Raw genomic sequence first — 25,330 nt, forward strand, 5'->3', positions numbered from 1 at the left:
CCTGGTGAGATTTGAACTTGCAGTAATTGCAGGCAGCTAAGTGCTACTTTTACAGTACTTTAGTCCGCTGCACCACCAAGGCTCTTTAATTAAATTTGCCTTGGTGATATAGGAATGTACATTGAATACAGTTGAATTCACACCCCTTGCACAATTTCCAAAATGTGCACCCCTTGTAAGAAAACATGTGATCATGCAAAACAATTTTTAAATAATTTGTAACGTGGGTCAAGTGAAGCAATAGAGAATAGCGCAATCACTAAAGAAACCATAATAAACAGTAAAATGGTCCTTTTCCTTTTTTTTTTTTATTGAAAAAGTTTTTCAAATACAAGTTTTTCCCCCTTTTCCTCCCTTCTTCCCTAACCCCCCCTCACCACCCATCCCCCCCTGTGACTTCTTCTTCACAACAATAAGCTAATTCATAATTAATTACATAATATTTTACCATGCCCTTACTCACTCCTCAAAGTACTGACCCTTAGCAAAGTATTCTTATAACTCCGCTTTTCTCCGCTTTTCACAATCTACCCTTTTTCTCCTCCCCCAAACTTATAAAATATTATTATTATTACAACAACATAACCTTTACTTTTATATATATTATATATATTAATTTAACATTTCAAAGCAGCCTTCTCCAAATTTAACATTTGTTCAGTTCTATCCGATTCTTCCACTCCCCAAAATATATGTCTTAAAAATCCTTTTTCTTAAACTAATCAATCACTAAACTAGCCTATTTCAACCCAGTTTCCTGCAAGATTACCATACACTACAATTCTAAATATAATCCACTGCCCACTCTACTAAAATATACATATGTCTATATATACATTCCATTTTATAAAAAAAGACAATAACTTTAAATTTATAATTCATTTAGTATCTTCTTGGATGTCTTTCCACTAGATTGTTAAATCCATCATCCATAATAGGGTAACATAGCATCCTGGTGCAACAGTTTATTCAAAATCTTCAGTCATCTTCTGCCCCCATCAATAATAAATATCCTCATGTATATATAAAAATAAAAACAACCACCCGAGTGACATTATAATTATATTCCATATAGTTGTAATTGTGGTTTTCATCAGGATTATAAATCCCCATCATCTTTGTGGGTAACAGCCAGATCTTCTGCATGCCCCAGCATGACTCTCTTGCCTTGTAACTCAAAATAATTATAATATATTTATCGGTAAAAGAAATCCAAAATAGATAGTTCAAATCCAACAATGTAAGGCTCTTTCCACATCCCAAAATCACGGCATTGCAGAGATCTGCCACTTTCCTCAAGATAGTATTAAACGATAATTCGCCTCCAATATCTTTTCACATGTTCATTTATTTTTTTAAAATCCCTGGCTTCACTGTTGCTTGATTTAGAAACTACTATTTCTACGAAATCTGTTTCTTTTCTTTTTCTTTTGCGGGTTGCATTTCCATCCAGATTTCCTTCCTACAAGTTGTGTATCAGCTGATCGGTTGTCATTCTGCTTTGTAAATTGATCTTGTTGGTTTTGTTTTATTATCCCATATGTCTTTTCCTTCACTTGTATATCAACTGGTTGATTTACGCACTTGTTTGTAAGTTGATAGTTAATCACATTAGAATCAGATGACACTGCTCTCAAATTTATAGACAGTCCAGCTGGGGTATCCAAGGAGTCCAAAGACAGTTTATCTACCACAGCCTCTGTAATTTGATGTTTTCCCTTTATTTCCAACTCCTTTTGCTTGTCCTGTGTTATGCCTAAAGATGTTAAATTTATTTTTAAAAATTTTTGATAAAATTCTTCCGCTTTTTCGACAGTATCCAGTTGGTATCTTACTCCTTGGTGTCTCAATATTAAACCAACTGGGACGTCCCACCTAAATAGAATATTCCTTTTTTTTAACTCATTCACTAGAAAACCAAATTTCTTCCTCTCCATTAACATCTTGGGCGGGAGTTCCTTAAAAATCCAAATCTTTCTTCCACGAAATTGCAAAGCAGAATCATAAGAATTCTGGACAATATTATTTCTAATTTCTTTGTCTGTAAAATAAATCACCACATCTCTAGGCAATTGCCTTTGTTTTGCCAACCAGGAGTTTATTCTATAAATTCTGTCAATCCTGCAAAACACTTCATCAGGTTGAACCTTTAAAATCCCAGCCAGAATTTCAGAAGATATCTTCCTTAAATCATCTCTGTCATCTTCCTGCAAACCTCTCAGTCTAATTGCATATTCTGTAAAATTGTATTGGATCATTAAAACTTCTCTTTCAATCCTCTGTTGTACATTTTCTTCAATAACAGTCTTTTGATCAGCCTCCATTTTAAGTTTGTCTTCTGAACTATTATCCTGAATGTTTGCCAAATCCTTTTTAATTTTTTGGATCTTGTCATCCAAATTCTCCTCAGTTTCTTTCATTTTAGAGTTAGTATTTGCTTCCAACTGAGTCATAAAGTCTGCTAAGCCATTAGCTACTTTTAAAATCTTTCGATCCAGAAAGCCAAACTTAGATTTCACCAATTCACCAATTTCTTTGATTTCCAACTTAAATTTTTCAAGTTGCTGATTCACAATCTCATCCCTTCTTACAATCTCCTCAAGAAGAAATTCTATTATATTAAAGTCAGGTTTCTGTGACTGGAGAGTTAAAACTTGTTGATGTAATTTATTAATGGGGGAATCCCCCCCCCCACTGCCTGTTTGTCTAGTTTTATAAGTCTCAGTGCCATTTTTCCACGCAGACAAAATTTACTGGAAAAGATAATGGTTGAATGTAAGATTAACCCTTTTTGGTTTTCTAGTTGATGTATCAATGGTTAATTATGTTGATGATTATCTTTCAAAATTCTAAAAGCTGGAGGGAGGAATAATGAAGGGGGAAAATTTAGGAACTTAAAAAATGTAGAAATTTAACTACTGAATATCTAAGGTTTATTTTTGGTTATGAGATTTTAAAATATCTGAACTTTGAGAAAAGTAGGAGGGGAAAAATGTTTTTGCAAATGAATTGAATATTTTACTGATATATTAAGAGAATTTTTAAGGTTTGAATGTTTAATATTTGTTAATGGTTTTAAAATTCTTAGAGTTGTTCTATTCATGGTAAAAAAATGATTATGTTTTAGGTGTTATAATTACTGAGGGGTAACTTAAAAAATGAAGAAATTTAACTACTAATATCTAAGGTTTATTTTTTGTTATGAGATTTTAAAATATCTGAACTTTGAGAAAAGTAGGAGGGGGAAAAATGTTTTTGTAAATCAATTGAATACTTTACTGATATATTAAGAGAATTTTTAAGGTTTGAATGTTTAATATTTGTTAATGGTTTTAAAACTCTTAGAGTTATTGGATTATACGCTATTGTGAGTTTATAAAAAGGGAGGTTGATGAAATTGTAAAAGGGGAGTTAAGGGGTCTTGGGAGTTATTAAATCTTGCAGTTAGTTAGTTTATTTTAGCGAATGTTTGGTGAAACCTATGCCCTGTTTTCTGTTCTGGGAAGTCGGGGGTGGGGGGGTGGTGAGGAGGGGTTGAAGATTGAGATTACCAAGGATTGATTTTTTTTTCTTTTTCTTGATGATAGTTTGAATGACTGTTTATATTGTATACTTGTCTGATTAGAAAATAAAAACTTTTTTATTAAAAAAAAAAAAAATTTACTGGAAAAGAGAGAAAAAAAAACTTTTTTCCAACCAAGATCAATATCAGATCCTCAAAGAGAAAGAAAAAAAAAAAAGAAAAAAAAACCGAAATGAGAGTGAGATTTTGCCTTCAGTTACAGCCAAAAGTATTCATTCCGCTACTTTGTAATTAAAAACGGAAGGAGTTTCCCTTTCAGCCTCTCTTCAAGCCGCAGCAGCAATCGCCATTTTAAAAAAAACTTTTTCCCCTTCACTTCACTTCTTAGGCAAAATAGAATAAAAAGAATACTTGCGCTTCAGGATCAAAGGTCCAGCTCATATCTTCTTTAATTAATTTATTTGACAGATTTACAGGCTTGCTTTTGCCCCCTAGCTCTGCGTGTAGCAGAGATTTCCCAGAGCCCGGAGCATCGGCTGGGGATACGGGGAGTCTCTTCCGCTCCCTCCCAAAAGTAAATAAAAAACTTTTGGGATTAGGCAGAGGACTCTACCCACCCCAGCCAGCTCTATCTCCGTTTCCTAATGGAAACGGAGTTTTTTCGAGCCGCCATTCCGCTGAAAAAGGCGGCTCTTACAGGCAGTGGGTTCGACGATCCCGGAGGAGTGTCCAGCGGGGACAAGCAGCAAACCGGAAGTCCTAAATGGTCCTTTTCCTGAAGCAAGAGTAAACCTGAATCGATAGTTAACTGTGGTTATTGTTTTTTGCAGTCGAGGGGCTGTCCTACCTCGCAGGGTTGATTAATGGGGCAATAGGGAAGCCATGATCGTCTCCCGCAAAGCAGCCCAGGAAGAGACTCACCTGGGGGGAGGAGGGTCCTTTCGATGGCTCCCCAGCCGATTCCCCCCGAGATGCATCCCCCGGGAAGGGAAGCCCCCACGGCTGCATTTGCATGGCCTGCTCAGCTTGGCTGCTCTTAGGTTAACTTTGCTTGCAGGCAGCCTGTGAACCCAGCCGGGGCTCAGGATGCGCAAGGCCAGGAGTGGGAAGCATGTTGTGTGAACGGGGCCTCCGGTCCCACCGAGTCCTCTTTGAGGTCCTTTCAGGCGATGACCCAGTCCGCCTCTTTCCCAGTGGAAGGCCTGGGGCAACGATGCCTCCCTTGGCTTCCAGACTTCTCCTGCCGGCTGCAAGGATGGCACCGGGGGCTACTCTCCCTTCTGCTACAGAGACGGAGCCCTCCACCACTTCCACTCGTGGGCCTCTGTCCCGCCAAGAGCCACGGTGCCTTTCATGCGAGCCCTCCTTACGTGTGAACAGCTGCCAGGAGCGTTTGAGGCCTTTGCAAGCCAGTCTTCCCAATTGCTTCCGTACTTCTGGCCCCAGAGTCAAGGCTCATGGCCTGAAAATAGGGGCAGAGAATGATAAAAGAGAAGCTGTTGCCCCCCCCCCAACTGGCCACCCCCCCTCTTGCCCCCAGGCTTCGGCTTCTCGGACCCCCAGAATTGAATACCTTATTTCAAGTGTGGGGAATGTATGTAAGTATGACATTTATACAACTACACGTGCTTTAATAAGAGTAGAAAAATAACATAAAGAGCCAATAAAGAGCATCCCAGATCCTCCAAAGGCAGCATATTCCCACTATCAGGCCTCCTGAAGGTCTCTGGAGCTTCTCCATCATCCAGGTCAGGGTTGTCCCGAAGGAGCTTTTTCAAGAGGCAGCTGGATTTCCTTTGAAGGCGTTTCGCTTCTCATCCAAGAAGCTTCTTTGGTGGTGAAGAACTGAAGAAGCTTCTTGGATGAGAAGTGAAACATCTTCCAGGAAAAATAAAGCCCAGTTCCCTTTTGAAAAAGCACCTTTGCGATGAGGCCTCCTGCTTGAGCAGGGGGACAGACTAGAGGACCTCCGAGGCCCCTTCCCACTCGGTTGTTCTTATTCTGTTAGCTGACAAGGGAACTTCCTACATGCACCTAAAAACCCCTTGAGGACCTCACTGGGCTCCAGCATCACCTTTCCCCAGGTATTTACTGCAAAAACAACATTAAAACCCCAGGTAAAACAAGAACATTAAAATGATGTCATATCTTAAAAAGTTGCTCTTGGCCAGAGGGAGGGGGGGGGGCATAAAAGTTTAAAAACTTTTGGAGTTGCTCAATCAGGATCCCCTCCCAGCCCAGGAGAAGCTGCAGTGCAAGAGAGGAGCAGGGCCAGGACCCCCTCCAGCCTTTGGGGCCCAGGATTTAAATAGGAAAAGCCCCCCCACCAACCCAAGGCGGTGGGGGTCCTCCAGCTATGGGGCATTTAAGGGGAGGGGGGCAGAGCTGGGGGGGCTGCAATGGGGGGGGGGAAAGGTTGGCCTTCCTGGAGGCTTCGACCTCAGGGGCTCAGCAGAGGCTGAGGGGGTCCACATATTAATGGGGGGGGTCCTGGGGGGATTTTCCCCCCTGCAGATTTTCAAAGGGGTCCTTGGGGGGGGAGAGGCGGGAAAGGGGGGTCAGGAGCTGCAGGGAGGAGCCTCCTCGGTCTCTAAGCCTGGAGACCCCCAGGAGCCCCTTCAGCCCCGCCTGCCTGGGTGCCCCCCCATTTCCACTCCCCCCGCCATGTCTAGGGAGAGACGTGGGTTGGGGGAGGGGAGGGAAAGTCAGAGCCCCAGAAGGGCCCCCAACCTCCACCTGCCTGGATGGGGGGAGGGGGAGAACACCGGACCCCAAAGATCAAAGGGAGACCTCCCCCCCGCCTCACCTTCGCGCAGGACCAGCAACCCCCTCGGCAGGGCGCAGGCGCCGTGGGCCTGATTGAAGGAAGGCGGACGCCGATTGGTCGCTCTGGGGAGGTTGGCGATTGGCAGGAGGACTCCGAGGGGCGGATCCCCCGAAGGAAAAAGCGGAACTAGTGGAGGAAAAAGGGCGCGAAGCCTCCACTTCCGGGAACAAAACGGGCAACGAGGGAAGCTGCTTCGATCTGTGACAAATGATGCAGGTTTGGCGCAGGGGATGCTGGGAGGGTCTCTTTCGGGTCCGCACGAGGGGGGGGCTTGGGCCTGGGTCTCCTCTGAGGGGAAGGGGAGGCAGCCGTGACCCTCTTCTCTCTCTCCCCTGCAGGAGGACGGAGGATGGCAGCGGATGCAGGAAAGAGGCGCCGCCCGAGAGGAGGAGGAGGAGGAGAGCGGGCCCCACGGAGCAGCCCTGCCCGGTCCCGGCGTGGCTTCCACTGGAGACGGCGGGGAAAGGCCGGGGGGCTCCGGGGCTGCAGGAGGGAGGAGCCCAGGGGGAGCCCGGGAAAGGCGGCTGCCTGGAGGGCGATGCAGGGAGGAGGAAAAAGGCGGAGACCCCGAGACAGGCCTGGAGGGCGGAGGTTCCTTCGGAAGACCCCCAAAGATCCAATGGATCCAGGAGGAAGCAAAGGAACATCAGTGCCCGGAATGTGGAAAAACCTTCAAAAGAAAGGACCATTTTCAAAGGCATCTTAGCATCCACTCAGGAGAAAAACCTCACAAGTGCCTGGCAAGAAAGGTAATAAAATCCAATTAAAACTTTTAATAAATTTAATACATTTTTTTCTTTTAATAAATTCCTTTAGTCTTCCAGGGCCATGCCCAGGGTCCCAGGCCTGAGTTTGACTGCTGTCGGTCATTCTGATGGCAACTAGCAGAGCAGGCTGTCCTGGGAGGGGCGGGAGGCCTTGTATGAGTCTGGATGTCCATCTGTCAGTGGTTCAGGAATGTTGGATTCTCAACTGGGCAGCTGTGGACGAGATCCCTGCCTGATCCCTGTCCAAGGGCTGCAGTTGAGGGCTGCTCCGATTGTTAGACTTTGAAGTTAAAGAATGGAATTCTGAGGCCTGCTCTCAAAAGAATATATATATACCCATAGATATGCTACGTACACATTAATCACAGCCCATACAGATTACATAACAAGAGACTTGGGAGTTCACAAGGTGGATACTTCTTCATATGGAAGAAAACTGACTGAATCTAATGTGCTGCTTCGGATACCGCAGAGCCTCTTCCCAGCAGTTGTGGAGAGGATGTGTTGTGTCCCAGACAATCCTGCACAACCTGGTCAGGCATCGTTTCTAGCTGATTAGAAACCAGTTGAGTTTCTGGGAGGGAAAGTTCTTCAGTGGGATGACACATTTTATTTTGAATTTGAGAATTCCCATATTTGTATCTTCTGAGTTTGCAAAACTTTATTGAACTTTATTGAGGAGAACATCAGGGTAAAGATCAAGAATGGCATTTTCTTTTCCTTGAAAAGCCAAACCGAGTCTAGGAGGACAGTTTGGGGATTGGGTTGAAATGCGAGTTGGAAACAGTGTGGACACGTGAACAATTTTTCTACCAAATTGGGCTACTTTTGCAGATTTGTTGCAGGAAAAAGTTTGTGGGTTCCAATTTGGGGGCTATTTTGGATTATTTTTAAAGCACTGTACAGATAGTCCTTGACCTACAACTATTTGCTTAGTGACTTAGTGAAGTTATAGCAGCACTGAAAAAAGTGGCCTTGACCAGTTTTCACACTTACGACTGTTCCAGCATCCCTGTGGTCATGTGGTCAAAATCCAGGCGTTTAGTCACTGGCACGTATTTATGACGGCTGTGCTGTCCCAGGGTCACGTCATCAGTATTGGTAACCTTCCCAGCTGGTGTCCCACAAAGTCATTGGAGGATTCACAAAACAACTTCACAACTGTAGGATATGACCTGCCAATTATGGCAAAAAATGGGATGCAGCAACTGTCAAGAACAGAAATTTTTGTCTCAATTCTGATTGTAGATCTACTTCGTACTACCTGTACAGTTTGGGGGCAATATATCCAACCGTCATGAACGATAACCGAAAAATACATCCCAGAGACAGTAAGAGGGTTGAGTCAGCCAGGCCCTCCCCTCCAGCTGCCTTGCCAGCCCCTCTACAGACCCCCCACACACACACACATACACACACACACATGGATTCATCTTCTCCTTTTTCATCCCTCCTCCTTTCTGAAGGGCCCCTTTGGAAAACTGCAGCAGAGGGGGAAATCCCCTCCAATATTCACCCCTGCATATTTGGATTTTTCAACTTTTTTTGAATCCTTGAAAACCTGATGCTCCAGTTGACACACATATATATTTTCCTCCTACACCCCCTCCCCCTTTGGAGGGGGCTCCTGCTGCTGCTGCTGCCCAGGCCAGTGTGCCCTGCGATGTAGCCCTCCACCCATGGACTGGCACCTTTTAAATGACTAACATAAAATGACATATTAGCCCTTTTAACATGGCAGTCTATACCTCTTTTTTAAGGTTAAGAATGCTTGTTTTTCCCTTCTTGACGAAGGCTCTCTATTTGGTATGTGAGAACTTGCTTTTTCAGCAACTACACAACAGAGTATTCTGAGTGTCTCTAAATACATCTGCAACTTTCAAGAAAGACACAAACCCAGCTGGGAAAGACTGACACAAAAATTGGTCACGTGTGGAATTTCATCCAGAATCAATGTTTTCTGTTTGCGCTTCACAAGCACTCAATGTATTTTATGGTTTCATCATTCTATGATGACTTCTATGACTTCTATGAGGAAATTCACCAGCAGGAACCATTGGCAGGAGGTTCTCCTCCTTAGCTCCTCTTTAACTGGAGATGGTCTCCTTTTGTGCATGAATTCCGAAATTTTTACATCCAGGATCAAGAATTTTCCTGCATCAAATAGAGACCATGTAGTTGCTATTTAAAAACAGACGAGTGAGTCACACATGGTGAGTTTATGTATTTATTGGGATCCTGCCTTTATTATTTTTACAAATAAGGTGGAGAACATATGCAACAAAACAAAGGAGAAAGCCTGCAAGAAGACAAGGTCTTCTAGCAATGGTGACACCTTCCTCCTCTTTTATCCCAACAACAATCTTGTGAGGTGGGCTAGACAGAAAGTTGGGCTGATTCAAACTTGAACTCTCCTCTCTTGCTTTCTACCCAGAGGCTTAATCACTGGCCCCAAGTGACTCCCCTTCATAGACTGCTATAAGGTCGCAGCCCCAGAAGAGCCCCTGACCTTCCCCTCCCTCAATACAGAGCGGCGGGTGGGGGGGAGGGGAGACTGGACCCCAAAGTTCAAGGGGAGCCCTGCCCCCTTCCACATCCTCGGCACCGCGCAGTCACCATCTGGGTTATTGAATGAACGCGGACGTCCATTGGTTGCTCTGGGGAGGGCGGTAATTGGCAGGATGACTCCGTGGGGCAGATCCTCCAAAGGAACAGGCGGAACTAGTGGAGAAAAGGGCATGAAGCCTCCACTTCCGGAACTAAAACGGGCAACAAGGGACCCGCCTGAATCGGCAGCAGAGAAGCCAGGATGATGTAGGTTTGGCGCAGGGGATGCTGGGAGTTGAAGTCCGGGTGGGTCTCTCCGGAGGCCTGGGAGCCTGAGGCCTAGTCTTGAGGGCAGAGAGGGGGATGGGACGCTGGGAAGGAGGCCGTGTCCGCTTCGAGCCGACCCAGTGGTGGGATTCAAGTAATTTAACAAATGGTTCTCTACCCTAATAATTTCTTCCAACAAACAGTTTGCCTAACTGCAAAGAAAGTTAACAACCGGTTCTCCCAAAGTTGTGCGAACTGGCTGAATCCCACCTCTGAGCAGGCCCAGGAGGCCTGTGGGAGGCGGGGGGGCTTGGCCCTGGGCCTCCCCTGCGGGGAAGGGAATGCAGCCGTGACCCTCTTCTCTTTCTCCCCTGCAGGAGGACGGAGGATGGCGGCGGATGCAGGAAAGAGGTGCCAGCCGAGAGGAGGAGGAGGACAGCGGGCCCCGTGGAGCAGCCCTGACTGGTCCCGCCGCGGCTTCCCTGGGAGATGGTGGGGAAAGGCCGGGGGGCTCCTGGGCTGCAGGCGGGATGAGCCCAGGGGGAGCCCAGGAAAGGTGGCTGCCTGGAGGGCGATGCGGGGAAGAGGAAATGGGCGGAAACCCCGATACAGGCCTGGAGGGCGGAGGCTCCTTTGGAAGACCCCAAAAGCCCCAGACGATCCAGGAGGAAGCAAAAGAACATCAGTGCCCGGAATGTGGAAAAACCTTCAAAAGTAATGGAAATCTTCAAAGGCATCAAAGGATCCATTCAAGAGAGAAGAAATACGAATGCCCGGAATGTGAAAAATGCTTCAAAACAAATGGATATTTTGAAAACCATCTAAAAAACCACTTAGTTGGAAACCGATATCAATGCCTTGAGTGTGGAAAGAAGTTCAACGGGACATCAAATCTTGATCAACATCAAAGGATCCACTCGGGAGAGAAGCCATACGAATGCCTTGAGTGTGGAAAGAGATTCAATCAGAGCGGAAACTTTTATAAACATCAAAGGATCCACTCAGGCGAGGAACCGAATAAGTGCCTGGAGGGTGGAGGGATCAACAGGAGAGGAAGGAGGCACAAATGCCCCGAATGTGAAAAATCCTTCCAAAAAAACGGAGATCTTCAAAGGCATCTAACCATACACACAGGAGAAAGGAAATATCAGTGCCCGGAATGTGAAAAATCTTTCAAAAGAAACGACCATCTTGAAAGTCATTTAAGGATCCACTCAGGAGAGAAACTGAATAAATGCCTGGAGTGTGGAATGAGCTTCAGTCATAAGAGCAGCCTTTATAGACATCAAAGGATCCATTCCGGAGAAAAACCTCATAAATGCTTGGAGTGTGGAATGAGCTTCAGTCATAAGAGCACCCTTTATACACATCAAAGGATCCATTCAGGGGGGGAACCATATAAATGCCTGGAATGTGGAAAGAGTTTTATATACAAGAGAAGCCTTAATAGGCATCAAAGAATCCATTCATTAGAGGAACTAGATATAGTCGTGATGTATGAAAAGACATTCAATCACAGTGGAAACTATTATAAACATCAAAGGATCCACACAGGAGAAAAACCTCATAAATGCCTGGAGTGTGGAAAGAGCTTTGGTCATACCAGCAACCTTTATAAACATCAAAGGATCCACACAGGAGAAAAACCTCATAAATGCCTGGAGTGTGGAAAGAGCTTTGGTCAAAGCAGCACCCTTTCTAGACATCAGAGGAGCCACACAGGAGAGAAACCTTATAAGTGCCTGGAGTGTGGAAAGAGCTTCAGTCAGTTGGGAAACCTTTATAAACATCAAAGGATCCATTCTGGAGAACAACTAAAGAAATGCCTGGAGGGCGGAGGGTCCTTCGGAAGACCTGGAGATCCCCAAAGGATCCAGGACGGAGGAAAGAAACATCAGTGCCTGGAATGTGGAAAAACCTTCAAAAGAAATGGACACCTTCAGATTCACCTAAGGATCCACACAGGAGAAAAACCTCATAAGTGCCTGGAGTGTGGAAAGAGCTTTGGTGATAGTAGCACCCTCTATAAACATCAAAGAATCCACACAGGAGAAAAACCTCATAAATGCCTGGAGTGTGGAAAGAGCTTCAGTCACAGCAGCAGCCTTCATAAACATCAAAGGATCCATTCAAGGGAGGAACCATATAAATGCCTGGAATGTGGAGAGAGTTTTGGATACAAGAGAAGCCTTAATAGGCATCAAAGAATCCATTCATTAGAGGAACCAGATGAAGTCCTCATGTATGAAAACACATTCAATCACAGTGGAAACTTTTATAAACATCAAAGAATCCACACAGGAGAAAAACCACATAAATGCCTGGAGTGTGGAAAGAGCTTTGGTCGTAGGAGCACCCTCTATAGACATCAAAAAATCCACACAGGAGAAAAACCTCATAAATGCCTGGAATGTGGAAAGAGCTTCAGTCATAGGAGCCACCTTTATACACATCAAAGAATCCACACAGGAGAAAAACCTCATAAATGCCTGGAGTGTGGAAAGAGATTCAGTCAAAGCAGCAGCCTTCATAAACATCAAAGGATCCATTCAAGGGAGGAACCATATAAATGCCTGGAATGTGGAGAGAATTTTAGATACAAGAGAAGCCTTAATAGGCATCAAAGAATCCATTCATTAGAGGAACCAGATGAAGTCCTCATGTATGAAAACACATTCAATCACAGTGGAAACTTTTATAAACATCAAAGAATCCACACAGGAGAAAAACCACATTAATGCCTGGAGTGTGGAAAGAGCTTCGATAGGAGATGTTCTCTGTATAGACATCAAATGCTTCACACAAGAGTAAAACCATATCAGTGACTGGAGTATGGAAAGTTTCTGGGAGACCGGAAGTCTTTATAACTATCAACGAATCAAAATGGGAGAATAACCTGATAGTTAGTAATCGATTTACAGCACTTCATTTAGTGACTGTTCAAAGTTACAATGGCACTGAAAAGAGTGACGTGTGGCTCTTTTTCACACTAATGTCACATGATCAAAATTCAGATGCTTATAAACTGATTCCTTTTTATGACGGCAGTGTTCCAGGGTCTCGTCACCTTTTGTGACCTTCCTACAAGAAAAGTCAATGGGAAAACCAGATTCAACTTTATATAACTGGCAGGAAAGGTAATAAAATCCAATTAAACTTTCACTTTTAATAAATTTAATATTTTTTTCTTTTAATAAATTCCTTTAGTCTTCCAGGGCCATGCCCAGGGTCCCAGGCCTGAGTTTGACTGCTGTCGGTCATTCTGATGGCGACTAGCAGAGCAGGCTGTCCTGGGAGGGGCGGGAGGCCTTGTATGAGTCTGGATGTCCATCTGTCAGTGGTTCAGGAATGTTGGATTCTCAACTGGGCAGCTGTGGACGAGATCCCTGCCTGATCCCTGTCCAAGGGCTGCAGTTGAGGGCTGCTCTGACACAGGATCCAGCCCTCCCTCTGCCTGGCCTAAAGCCAGTGCTGCAGTGCTGCCTGTCCCAAGAGGAGATCAACCCTGCTGGTAATTCAATCAAGTTCAAAATTCTAGGAGAAAATTTCGCTCTCTCTTTCTGTCCTTAAACTTGGCACCATCTAACAACATGGTGTCAGGAAAAGGTGCCTCACCTAAGCAGAAATAATGGAGGGAGCTCACCTGGGATGATGGAAGAAAACACAAAACAGCAGGGCAACCCAAAGGGAATGCGATGGGAAGTTCACCCAGAGCTACGTTAATGAGTGGCGCTTCCCTGAACAGAATGCAACCTACATCCAAAGAGCTTTGCCTTTTGTGCTAAATGGGCAGCTTGAGTGATTGGTTTCTTCGCCTCCTACAGACATTTGCTGGCATTGGTGCACGTAGAACATTGATTCTCACATACCAGATAAAGTGCCTTGGTTAAGATGGGGAAAAAATGCATTGTGTAGACAACCATGTTAAAAGGGCTTATGTGTCATTTTAAATTAGCGATGAAGCTTACAATTCACACACTCCATTTAACTTGCTGTGAATTCACTTCCTTCCTTAGACTTTGCCTCAGTCTCCTCCTCCTCTGCTCTAGGCCTTTTCTCAAGGATGGTTCTTGCAGGAGGAGGGGGGGAGATGAGGGGAGGAGGCTTGGTGTGTAGGACATCCGTGAGCTGATGTTCAAAGTTATCCAGAGGAACCAACGTCCCGAGTTCAGGATACTAATCCCTACAGAGAGCAAAGGAGAGAGAGCAATTCTTTATATCTAAAATTATTATTTCTATTCCTGGATCATTGTGGTTGGGAGAGCTTTTGCTCTGTGATGAGGAACTGTGAGAGGTAAAGTAGGGAATCGACCAGAGAGGCTTATAGAGAAGGAACGTCTCTTCTCTTCCCAAATTCAAGGCTGCCCAGAGACGGCGCGTAGGCCAAGCCCTTCATGAGCCTCAGAAAAGAACTCAGTCAACAATAATGTGATAAAAGGATTTCTAGGACATTCTGCTCAGGGAAGGAATTCTCACTTTGCAAGTTGCTCAAAATAAGCACAATTTCTGGATTATGAATTCTGCCAAGCTTATAAGTCACTTGTCAGTGATTTCTGTTCTCTGAAACAAACTCTGGATTATTAAGCTATTGGCATGTTGTGGCTCCGTCCTCCGAGCCTATCTTATCGGAGGAAGAAGGCTCTGAACATGAAGGAGAGGAGATGGCCAGGCCTTCCTCTCCAGGCCCCTCCTCTCTGGCAATGCCTCAGGTGTCTCCCGAAGGGGAAGAGATTGGCCAGGAGCCAGGTGTTTCCGAGCTGTCAGAGAATGACGAAGAAACATTATGGTTGGACCCACGCTAGCGCCGACGGGATAAGCATGCGCAGCAGAAAAGGAGGCATGCCAGAGATTAAGCTGAGTCATTGGACCACACCCCACAGGCTATAAAAGGGAGTGTGGTGGCCATTCGGACTCTGTGACGGACAAAGCTAAATCTTCTGGCGAGTCACTTTGTACCTTTGGACGTTTTGGATTTTATTACTCTTGGACTATTACCAACTGTGTGTATTTTGTTTATGTTTTGTTATCGGAGTAAAGAAATGCTTGGCAGGCAGTTACAGAGTTTCTGCCAAGTTCCTTATCAGTATTGTTAGGAAGAAGTTTATTTAACCCTCGGCTGGCTGTTTGAGTGAGTGTGTGAGACAGGGACAGAACACGGGATTAGTAAGGAAGCCAAGTTGCTTATATGAAACAAAATAAAACCCCAATTTTCTGGATTTTTTTTTTTTTATCCATCGAACTCTGGTTCCTAACATGAAACACACCACTTTCCTTCTTCTATCCTAGAAGTGTAAGAGCCACCTATTAAGAAGACTCTTAAGACTATTTTCATGTGCTGGTTTCAGACTAAACTTCAGCTGCCTTGACTCGCAACTAATTTTACTTCTGAACAGTTCCCACAAACTAAGTCCACCTTCAGCAGCTGAAGCATCAAACCCTAAAGAACCGAATGCTTACATTTTTCCATCTACGCCGGAGAAGATGGAATCAAGTTATCAGCAATCACGAAGTGGTGGTTACACCCCAATCATTTCACTATCACGACTCCAGGATGAGAAGCCACCTTGGAAATAGTTTTACAGATCATGTCCTGCATAGCTGAAAGAGAAGTCAGGATCCTCTAGGGTGGTGCTCTGGGATATCCAAGGGCAGGAAATTTGAGACACGTACCCAGTTATTTAGGTAGGACTCCTTTTATTAAACTTGGAGAGCAGCCCAACTGCTAATGACACTGGGTGGCTTACAAAAGGGAAAAATAAAAGAGGAAAAATACATGGGGAAAACTCTTATTATATTAAAAATGAAGCCCCCCCCCCCGTGGCTCAAGGAACACCCTAACCCCCCTCCCACCAGCCTATGAGCATGTATGGAAGGCGGGTCAAGAGCCTTATTTTCAAGGGAAGAATGAACCCAGGAGAGAAATTTCCAGGCGCATGGAAAGAACTGTGGGCAAAATGGAAATTGGTAAGTTTCCCCACAAGGTTCCAGTAGCAACCCCTGAATCTCAAGATCCAAGTGTTTCTTCTTCTAAGAACATAGTAGATAACAGAAAAGCAACCTGAGATCCATTACTTAAGAACACGTACTCATCACCTTCTCTAATATTTTCCCTCTTTTCTGCAGTGTATAAATATACCTATTGGTCTGCAGTGGAGTCTCCCACTATTCTGTTGCAGGACAGCCACTGCGGTACATACCGTTCAATAAACACAGCAGTGAGCCTGGATTATTTGCTTTGGGTTGTGCCTTTTGATTCACACTGGGCAAAACGGTGCACAATAGGACAATTCTTGGGACCAATATACCTCTATAGAACGCGTCCAAAATAGAGGACCCATATATTCCTTTGGGATCGAAATTTGGAAAGTTTTAGCGCTGCAGTGCTCCTGTGCAGCTGCAGTGAAAGTAGGATAGTTTCCAACACTTACAGAAAGCTTCTCGCCAGCTACTGGGAAACACTATGGGGAGGTATATAAGCCTAAATCCAATTGCTATTTTAGTGACACCGTATCCATGGCATGATTATATGAAATCTACCAGTGGAACAGCTTGCCTTCCAAAAATTGTAGGTGCTTTATCACTGGAGGCTTTTAAGAATAGACTGGACAGCCACTTCTTTCAAATTGCAGTGTTCTGCTGTTTAAGCAGGGGGTTGGACTAGAAGACCTCCAAGGTCCCTCTGATTCTCTATCCTGACGATAGTGAAAAAAAGGAGCAGCAGTGACACAATAGCACTGTTCCAATACCTGAGGGGCTGCCACAAGGAAGAGGGGAGGGGTCAGCCTATTTTCCAAAGCACCAGAAGGGAAGACAAGAAATAATGGACGGAAAATAACCAGGGAGACAAGTAACCTGGAATTCAGTGGAAATTTCCCGACAGTGAGAAAAATTAAGCAGTGGAATGGCTTGCCTAGAGAAGTTGTTGTGCTCAATCACTAAAGTCTTTTCAAAAGAGATTGGGCAACCATTTGTCTGAAACGGTAGAGGATTTCCTGCCTGAGCAGAGGGGTGGACTAGAAGGCCTCCAAGGTCCCTTCCGTTATCATTTTTGTGTTTTTTTACATGTACATTGAGAGCTTCTGCACCAGAGACAAATTTCACATTTGGCTAAACAAATTATTCAATTCAATTCCTCAGACATACATCGTAACTAAATGTCTTTCCACGCTCAGCCACATTTGTAGTTTCTTCCCCCATGTGGATCCTTTGATGTTAATGAAGGTCTCCATCCTCGGTAAAGCTGTTTCCACGCTCAAGGCATTTACCGTATATACTCAAGTATAGGCCGATCCGAATATAAACCGAGGCACCTAATCTACAAAAAACTGGGAAAACTTATTGACTTGAGTATAAGCCTAGGGTGGGAAATGGGATGGCAGCTGGAGGGTCCGCCCACCCGCCTAAAAGTCATTACTTCCTGGAAGTGGCCCAACAGGCAGAAGTGACATGCCCAGAAAGGGACTCCGGCCTTGCCCCGGAGCCACTGCCCACTCGCCCTTCACCTTGGGTCAGAGGCCAGGGGCCATGGATGTGCCATTCACCGAAGCCCCGGAGCCACCGCCTGCTCACTGCCTGCCTCAACCTGGTCAGGGAATGCACCATTCCCTGACTCTGGCCTTGTTGCAGAGCCACCGCTGGCTCACCCTTCGCCACGCGGCGTGTCCTACTTCTCACCTTTCTCCCGCAAGCTGCCTGTCAGAAAAGGCAAGCGCCCGAAAGTTACCAGTCGCTCGCTCTTTTTTTTAATTGAAAAGTTTTATAAAAGATACAAACATTTTCTCCCCCCCTCCACCCTCACCCCATCCCACCCCCCTTGCCCACCCACCCCCCTCCCTAGACTTCCTAGAACAAGCACAGGGTATAACATTCACAAACATAAAACTAAAGTATGCTAACAATTTGTTGACTTCAGATTCTCCCTAGGTCTTTAACTCCTTATAACTCAAAGCACTATAAACATAAATTAAAGATTAAAGATGTTTCATTCATAAGCTATATGAAACTTCTTAGTCTGATACTTGTTTTGAATATAGTCAATCCATCTTCTCCATTCCGATATGTATCTTTCGTTTGAGTGATCTTTAAGATATGATGAAATTTTCGCCATCTCTGCCAAATGCGCAACTTTTATTGTCCATTTCTCAATAGTAGGTGGATCTTCCTTCTTCCAATACTGGGCCACCAGTAGCCTGGCTGCTGTTATTAGATTTAAAACCAACTTAGTCTCTATCACAGTACAATCCATAACTATTCCCAACAAAAAAAACTGTGGTGTAAATTTCATTCACTCATCATCGGCAGGTTGGGTGTGCGCGTGTGCAGCTGGCGCGTGGAACAGGGCGGCGTTGGTGGCGGCACATTCAAGAAGGAGAGTGAGCGACTCTGGTAACTTTCGGGCACTTGCCTACCCTGACAGCCAGCTGCAGGAGAAAAGTGAGGAGTAGGAAACGTCGCGTGGCGAAGGACGAGCGGGCGGCGGCTCCAGGGCAAGGCTGGTGTCGGAGAATGGTGCATTCCCTTACCTGGTTGAGGCAAGTGGTGAGCAGGTGGCGGCTCTGGGGCCTCGGGGAATGGCGCGGCCCTGTCTCCAACCCAAAGCGAAGAGAGAGCAGGTGGAAGAATAGAAATTAAAAAAGTTTTCCTACCAGATTCTGTGGGCGTGGTGTGGTGTGTGTGGGGTTCTTGTGACTGAGTGGGTGTGGCTGTGACATCGAGTTGGCCACGCCCACTCAGTCACAGGACACCCCCCCACCAAGCCACGCCCACAGAACCGGTAGCGAAAATTTTAGATTTCACCCGAGTGGGACCCTAACTCGAGTATAAAACGAGGGGGGCTTTTTCAGCATAAAAAATGTGCTGAAAAACTCAGCGTATACACGCATATATACGGTACATGGTTTTTATTTATTTATTTATTTATTTTATTTGATTTCTATACCGCCCTACTCCCGAAGGACTCAGGGCGGTGCACAGCCAAACAATAAAACACATCCATACAAAATTTAAAAGTAGAATAAAATCAAACTAAATAATTTTGGCTCCGACAAATTTAAAACCCCGAACTATTTAAAACCAATTTTAAAATTGAATGTATAAAATACTAAAAGATATTTAAAAATTAAAATCTTTTATGAAAGAGGGAGAAAATTAGGCCAGGCCCGCCTGGTGAAATAAGGTCTTTAAAGCGCGGTGGAAGGTGTGCAGATCCGGGATCCTCCGTATCTCTGGGGGGAGCTTGTTCCAGATAGTAGGTGCCCCCACAGAGAAGGCTCTCTCCCTGGGGGCCGCCAGTCGGCATTGTTTGGCCGACGGCACCCGGAGGAGCCCCTCTCTATGGGACCATACCGGCCGGTGGGAGGCTATTGGTGGTAGTAGGCGGTCCCGCAAGTACCCAGGTCCTAAGCCATGGAGCGCTTTAAAGGTGGTAACCAAAACCTTGAAGCGCACCCGGAAGACCACCGGGAGCCAGTGCAGCTCGTGCAGGAGAGCTGTTACATGGGAACACCATGTCGCTCCCATTACCACCCGTGCGGCCGCACTCTGCGCCAGTTGGAGCCTCCGGGTGCTCCTCAAGGGGAGCCCCATTTAGAGAGCGTTGCAATAGTCCAGGCGGGAGGTGACAAGGGCATGAGTGACCGTGCTCTTCTGTGGATTTTTTTATGTGAATAAAGGTTTCTCTTTGAAGACAAACTCTTGCCACAGTCCAGGCATTTATATGGTTTCTCTCCTGAGCAGATTCTTTGATGTTTATAAAAGTTTCCTCTCTGATTGAATGTCTTTCCATACGTCAGGAATTTATCTGGTTCCTCTAATGAATGGATTCTGTGATGCCTCTTAAGGCTTCTCTTCTGCCTCAAGCTCTTTCCACACTCCAGGCATTTATATGGTTTTTCCCCTGAATGGATTCTTTGATGTGTATGAACATGTTCCCTCCTATTGAAGCTCTTTCCACATTCCAGACATTTATATGGTTTTTCTCCTGAGTGGATTCTTTGATGTTTATAAAGGTTTCCCCTCCTATTGAAGCTATTTCCACACTCCAGACATTTATAAGGTTTCTCTCCTGAGTGAATCATTTGATGTTGATTGAGGTGTCCAACAACAACAAAGCTTTTTCCACACTCCAGACATTTATATGGTTTCTCTCCTGAGTGGATTCTTAGATGGTTTATAAGATGTCCATTTCTTTTGAAAGATTTTTCACATTCTGGGCATTCAAATTTCTTTTCTCCCAAGTGTATCCTTAGATGCCTTTGAAAATGTCCATTTGTTTTTAAGGATTTTTCACATTCCGGGCACTGATACTTTTTTTCTCCCTCTTGGATTCTTTGGAGATTCCTGAGTCTTCCAAAGGACTCTCCTCCCTCCAGGCATTTATTCAGTTTCTCTCTCCAGTGGGCCCTTTGATGTCTATAAAGGTTTCCCAAATGCCTGAAGCTCTTTCCACACTCCAGGCATTTATGAGGTTTCTCTCCGGAATGGATTTTTAGATGGCTTTGAAGAAGACCATTTGTCCTGAAGGATTTTTCACATTCTGGGCATTTGTATTTCTTCTCTCCTGTGTGGATGCTTATATGCCTTTGAAGATGTCCATTTCTTGTGAAGGATGTTTCACATTCTGGGCACTGATATTCCTTTCCTCCCTTCTGGATCCTTTGGGGTCTCCCGGGTCTTCCGAAGGAGCTTCTGCCCTCCAGGCCCGTCTCAGGGTCTCCGCCCGTTTCCTCCAACTCGCATCGGCTTCCAGGCAGCTGCCTTTCCCGGGCTCCCCCTGGGTTCATCCCTCCTGCAGTCCCAGAGCCCCCCGGCCTTTCCCCGCCGTCTCCAGGCAGGGCTGCTCTGCGGGGCCCGCTCTCCTCCTCCTCTCGGGCGATGCTTCCTTCCTTCCTCCGCCGGGCTCCTCCATCCTCCTGCAGGAGGGAAAGAGAGGTGGGTCACGGCTCCATCCCCTTCCCCACACGGGAATAAAATAGAATAAAAGTTGGAAGGGACCTTGGAGGTCTCCTTGATTAGTTTCCACTCATTGCTTCTTGTCCTGCCCCCCTCAGGTGCTTTGGAGAATAGCTTGACTCCCTCTTCTTTGTGGCAGCCCCTGAGATATCGGAAGACTCCTATCCTGTCTCCCCTAGTCCTTCTTTTCATCAGACTAGACATACCCAGTTCCTGCAACCGTTCATCATACGTTTTAGCCTCCAGTCCCCTTATCCTCTCTGTTGCTCTTCTCTGCACTCTTTCTAGAGTCTCCACATCTTTTTTACATCATGGCGACCAGAACTGGATCCATTCTTCCAAGTGTGGCCTTTCCAAGGCATCATAAAGTGGTGTCAACACTTTGCGTGATCTTGATTCTCTCCCTCTGTTGATGCAGCCCAGAACTGTGTTGGCCTTTTTGGCAGCTGCTGCACACGGCTGGCTCCTATTTAAGTGATTGTCCACTAGGACTCCAAGATCCCCCTCAGAGTCACCACTGTTGAGTGAGCTGCCACCTATACTCTCCCTGAGCATTTTGTTTTCCTTGCCTAAATGTGGAACCTCCTTTTTTTCTTTCAACCTTCAACTTCATTTTCTTAGATGGCGCCTAATGCTCCCCCGGGGGGGGGGGGGGCAGCTCTTGCGGACCCGAAAGAGACCCTCCCAGACTACGACTCCCAGCATCCCCTGCGCCAAACCTCCATCATCCGGGCTCCTCTGATCGCCGATACAGGGAGTTCCTTCCTTGCCCGATTGGCTTCCGGGAGTGGAGGTTTCGCGCCCTTTTTGCCAGAAGCTCCTCCTCTTCCTTTGGAGGGACCGCCCCCCAGGAGTCTTCCTGCCTATCGCCGCCCTCCGCAGGGCAACCAATCAGCGTCCACCTTCCCTCAAAGAACCAGAGTGCGCCTGCGCGTTGCCCAGGGTTGTTCTGGTTCCACGTGGAGGTGGGCCGCTTAAAATTTGCGGTCCGTTCTGCTTTCCCCCCTCCCGGCATCCAGGCAAGCGGAGGTTGGGGGGCCCTTCTGCGGCTGCGACTTTCCCCCCCCCACACCATCAGAGGTCTATCCATAAGCGAGGGGCGGGGGAGGGGGGCACCCTTCCTTTGGAGGGACCGCCCCAAGGAGTCCTCCAGCCAATCGCCGCCGTCCCCCAGAGCGACCAATCGGCATCCTCCATTTTCAGTCACCGAGAGCGCCTGCGCGGTGCCGACTCACTTTCTGTTCTCGCGCTCAGGTGAGGCGGGGGGTGGGATTTTCCCTTTGATCTTTGGGGTCCCTCTTCTCCCCCTCCGCCCCTCCCCCCCCGCATTCAGGCAGGCCGAGGTTGGGGGGCCCCCCTGGGTCTCTGGCTCTCCCACCCTTCCCCCAACCGGGGTCTCTCCCTAGGCAAGGCGGGGGGGGGTGGAAATATGGGGGGGGCACCCAGGCAGGCGGGGCTGAGGGGTCTCCCCTTCCTCCTGGGGGGCTCCAGCCAGGCTCCTCCGTGGCCTCCAAGCAGCGACACCCCCCCTCAAGCTCCCCCCCCCCAAAAGACCCCTTTGCAAATCTGCAGGAGGGGGAGAAATCCCCCCAGGACACCCCCCCATTAATATGTGGGCCTCTCAGCCTTTGCTGACCCCCCTCAAAGGTAAACCTTTCCCTCCGTTGCCCTCTGGAGGTTGGGGGCCCCCCCGGGTCTCTGGCTTTCCCCCCCCATCCAGGGTCCCTCCCTGGGGAAGGTGGGTGGAGATCTAGTAGAGGGACGCTCAGGCAGGCGAGAGCTAAAGGGGCCGCAATTTGACATCCTTTTAATGTTCTTCTTGTTTTGCACCAAAGACCTGAGGGGATCTGATGCTGGAGCCCAGTGAGCTTCTCAAGCTGTTTTTAGGTGTATGTAGGAAGTTCCCTTCTCGGCTAACAGAATAAGAACAACCGAGCTGGAAGGGACCTTGGAGGTCTTCTAGTCTGACCCCCTGCTCGTGCAGGAGGCCTCATCCCAAGCCTTTAACAAAAGGCAACTGGGCTTTATTTTTCCTTGAAGATGTTTCACTTCTCATCCAAGAAGCTTCTTCAGTTCTTCAGAACCAAAGAAGCTTCTGGGATGAAAAGCAAAACACCTTCAAATGAAAAAACCAAAAAGTCCAGTTGCCTCCTGAACAAAGCACCTTTGGGACAATCCTGACCTGGATGACGGAGAATCTCTACAGACTTTTTACCGATGCAGTTGGGCTGAACCCCCTTTGCATGGTGTGGGGGTGTGAATGGATTTCCAGAGGGAAAAATTGCAGACTGCAAGAACCATTCGCACCACTCAGGTGACCCTGAGGACACAGATAAACCTCCAGGGGCTTCAGCCACCCTCTCAAACTTTGGAGATTGAGTGGAAATGTGAGTTGGAAACAGTTGTGGGCAGCTGGACAGCTTTTCTACCAAAATGGGCTAGTTTTGCTGAATTGTTGCAGGAAAGATTTTGACCTCTGGGTTCCAATATGGGGGCTATTTTGGATTATTTATTTTTTTTATTTATTTTTTGTCTAGGAGGACACTTTGGGGATTGAGTTGAAATGCGAGTTGGAAACAGAGTGGGCAGTTGAACGGTTTTTCTACCAAATTGGGCTAGTTTTGCAGATTTGTTGCAGGAAAAAGTTTGACCTCTGTGGGTTCCAATTTGGAGGCTATTTTGGATTATTTTTAAAGCACTGTAGAGATAGTCCTTGACCTACAACTATTTGCTTAGTGACTTAGTAAAGTTATAGCAGCACTGAAAAAAGCGGCCTTGACCAGTTTTTGCACTTACGACTGTTCCAGCATCCATGTGGTCAAAATCCAGGCGTTTAGCCACTGGCATGTATTTATGACGGCTGTGCTGTCCCAGGGTCACGTCATCAGTATTGGTATCTTTCACATCTGGTGTCCCACAAAGTCATTGGAGGATTCGCATAACAACTTCACAACTCATTTCACAATTGTAGGATATGACCTGCCAATTATGGCAAAAAATGGGGTGCAGCAACTGTCAAGAACCGAAATTTTTGTCTCAATTCTGATTGTAGATCTAGTTGGTACTACCTGTACAGTTTGGGGGCAATATATCCAACCGTCATGAACGATAACCCCAAAATACATCCCAAAGACAGTAAGAGGATTAATTCACGCAGCCCTGCCCCCAACTGCCTTACCAGCCCCTCCACAGACCCCACACACTCACACACACAGACGGATTCACATGAAATCCCCTCCAATACTGACCCCTGCATATCTGTATTTTTCAACTTATTTTGAGCCCTTGGATGCTCCAGCTGACACACACACATATTTTCCTCCTCCACCCCCTCCCCCTTTGGAGGGGGCTCCTGCTGCTGCTGTTGCCCAGACCAGTGTGCCCTGCGATGTAGCCCTCCACCCACAGACTGGCACCTTTTAAATGGCTAACTTAAAATGACATATTAGCCCTTTTAACATGGCAGTCTATACCTTTTTTTAAGGTTAAGAATGCTTGTTTTTCCCTTCTTGACGAAGGCTCTTTATTTGGTATGTGAGAACTTGCTTTTTCAGCAACTACACAACAGAGTATTCCGAGTGTCTCTAAATACATCTGCAACTTTCAGGAAAGACACAAACCCAGCTGGGAAAGACTGACACAAAAATTGGTCACGTGTGGAATTTTATCCAGAATCAATGTTTTCTGTTTGCGCTTCACAAGCACTCAATGTATTTTATGGTTTCATCATTTCTTTACTGACTTCTATGAGGAAATTCACCAGCAGGAACCATTGGCAGGAGGTTCTCCTCCTTAGCTCCTCTCTAACTGGAGATGGTCTCCTTTTCTGCATGAATTCCGAATTTTGACATCCAGGATCAAGAATTTTCCTGCATCAAATAGAGGCCATGTAGTTGCTATTTAAAACAGACGAGTGAGTCACACATAGTGAGTTTATGTATTTATTGGGATCCTGCCTTTATTATTTTTACAAATAAGGTGGAGAACATATGCAACAAAACAAAGGAGAACACCTGCAAGAAGACAAGGTCTTCTCCCAATGGTGACACCTTCCTCCTCTTTTCTCCCAACAACAACCCTGTGAGGTGGGCTAGACTGAAAGTGCGGCTGATTCAAACTTGAACTCTGCTCTCTTGCTTTCAACCCGGTGCCTTAATCACTGGATCCCCTTCATAGACTGCTATAAGGTCGCAGCCCCAGAAGAGCCCCTGATCTCCGCCTGCATCAATACAGAGAGGGCAACGAGGGAGCCGCCTGAATTGGTGACAGAGCCAGCATGATGCAGGTTGGGCGCAGGAGATGCTGGGAGTTGAAGTCCGGGAGGGTCTCTCCAGAGGCCTGGGAGCCAGAGGCCTAGTTTTGAGGGCGGGGAGGGACACAGGAAGCTGGGAAGGAGGCCGTGTCCCCCTGGAGCATGCCTGGGAGACCCGTGGGAGGTGGGGGCTTGGG

At 46.3% G+C, this 25,330-nt stretch overlaps 2 protein-coding genes and 1 long non-coding RNA gene across 5 annotated transcripts in view; 1 reads left to right on the forward strand and 2 right to left on the reverse strand.

Moving 5' to 3' along the window:
* The first annotated feature begins 6,385 nt into the window (after positions 1-6,385).
* The window catches only part of LOC148111745 (uncharacterized), a 37,837-nt gene continuing 18,892 nt past the window's right edge, over positions 6,386-25,330 (forward strand). The window contains exons 1-2 of one of the 2 annotated variants that reach the window (XM_087879753.1): positions 6,386-6,566; positions 6,689-7,099. In XM_087879753.1, coding sequence (XP_087735879.1) covers positions 6,558-6,566; positions 6,689-7,099 — 420 coding nt within the window. In that variant the 5' untranslated portion in view covers positions 6,386-6,557. Of the gene's footprint in view, positions 6,567-6,688; positions 7,100-25,026; positions 25,167-25,330 lie in introns of those variants that run through there. The other variant, XM_087879752.1, reaches the window with a different exon arrangement.
* LOC148111746 (uncharacterized) lies at positions 9,332-17,661 on the reverse strand. Its single transcript, XR_015730217.1, has 2 exons — positions 16,842-17,661; positions 9,332-14,114 (listed from the first exon to the last, which is right to left on the reverse strand). It is a non-coding gene; the product is annotated as an uncharacterized LOC148111746 (long non-coding RNA).
* LOC148111747 (uncharacterized) lies at positions 17,763-21,746 on the reverse strand. 2 transcript variants are annotated; one of them, XM_087879808.1, is made up of 2 exons: positions 21,088-21,582; positions 17,763-20,841 (listed from the first exon to the last, which is right to left on the reverse strand). In XM_087879808.1, exons 1-2 carry the CDS (start codon positions 21,109-21,111, stop codon positions 19,501-19,503), a joined length of 1,365 nt encoding a protein of 454 aa, XP_087735934.1. In that variant the 5' UTR covers positions 21,112-21,582; the 3' UTR covers positions 17,763-19,500. The 2 variants fall into 2 exon arrangements, with proteins under 2 accessions (XP_087735934.1, XP_087735935.1); XM_087879809.1 differs by lacking the exon at positions 21,088-21,582 and adding an exon at positions 21,601-21,746 and having other exon boundaries at positions 18,878-20,841.

Source organism: Pantherophis guttatus, chromosome 16 (assembly GCF_059756535.1).
Source record: "Pantherophis guttatus breed Tessera chromosome 16, ASM5975653v1, whole genome shotgun sequence".
NCBI lineage: Eukaryota > Metazoa > Chordata > Lepidosauria > Squamata > Colubridae > Pantherophis > Pantherophis guttatus.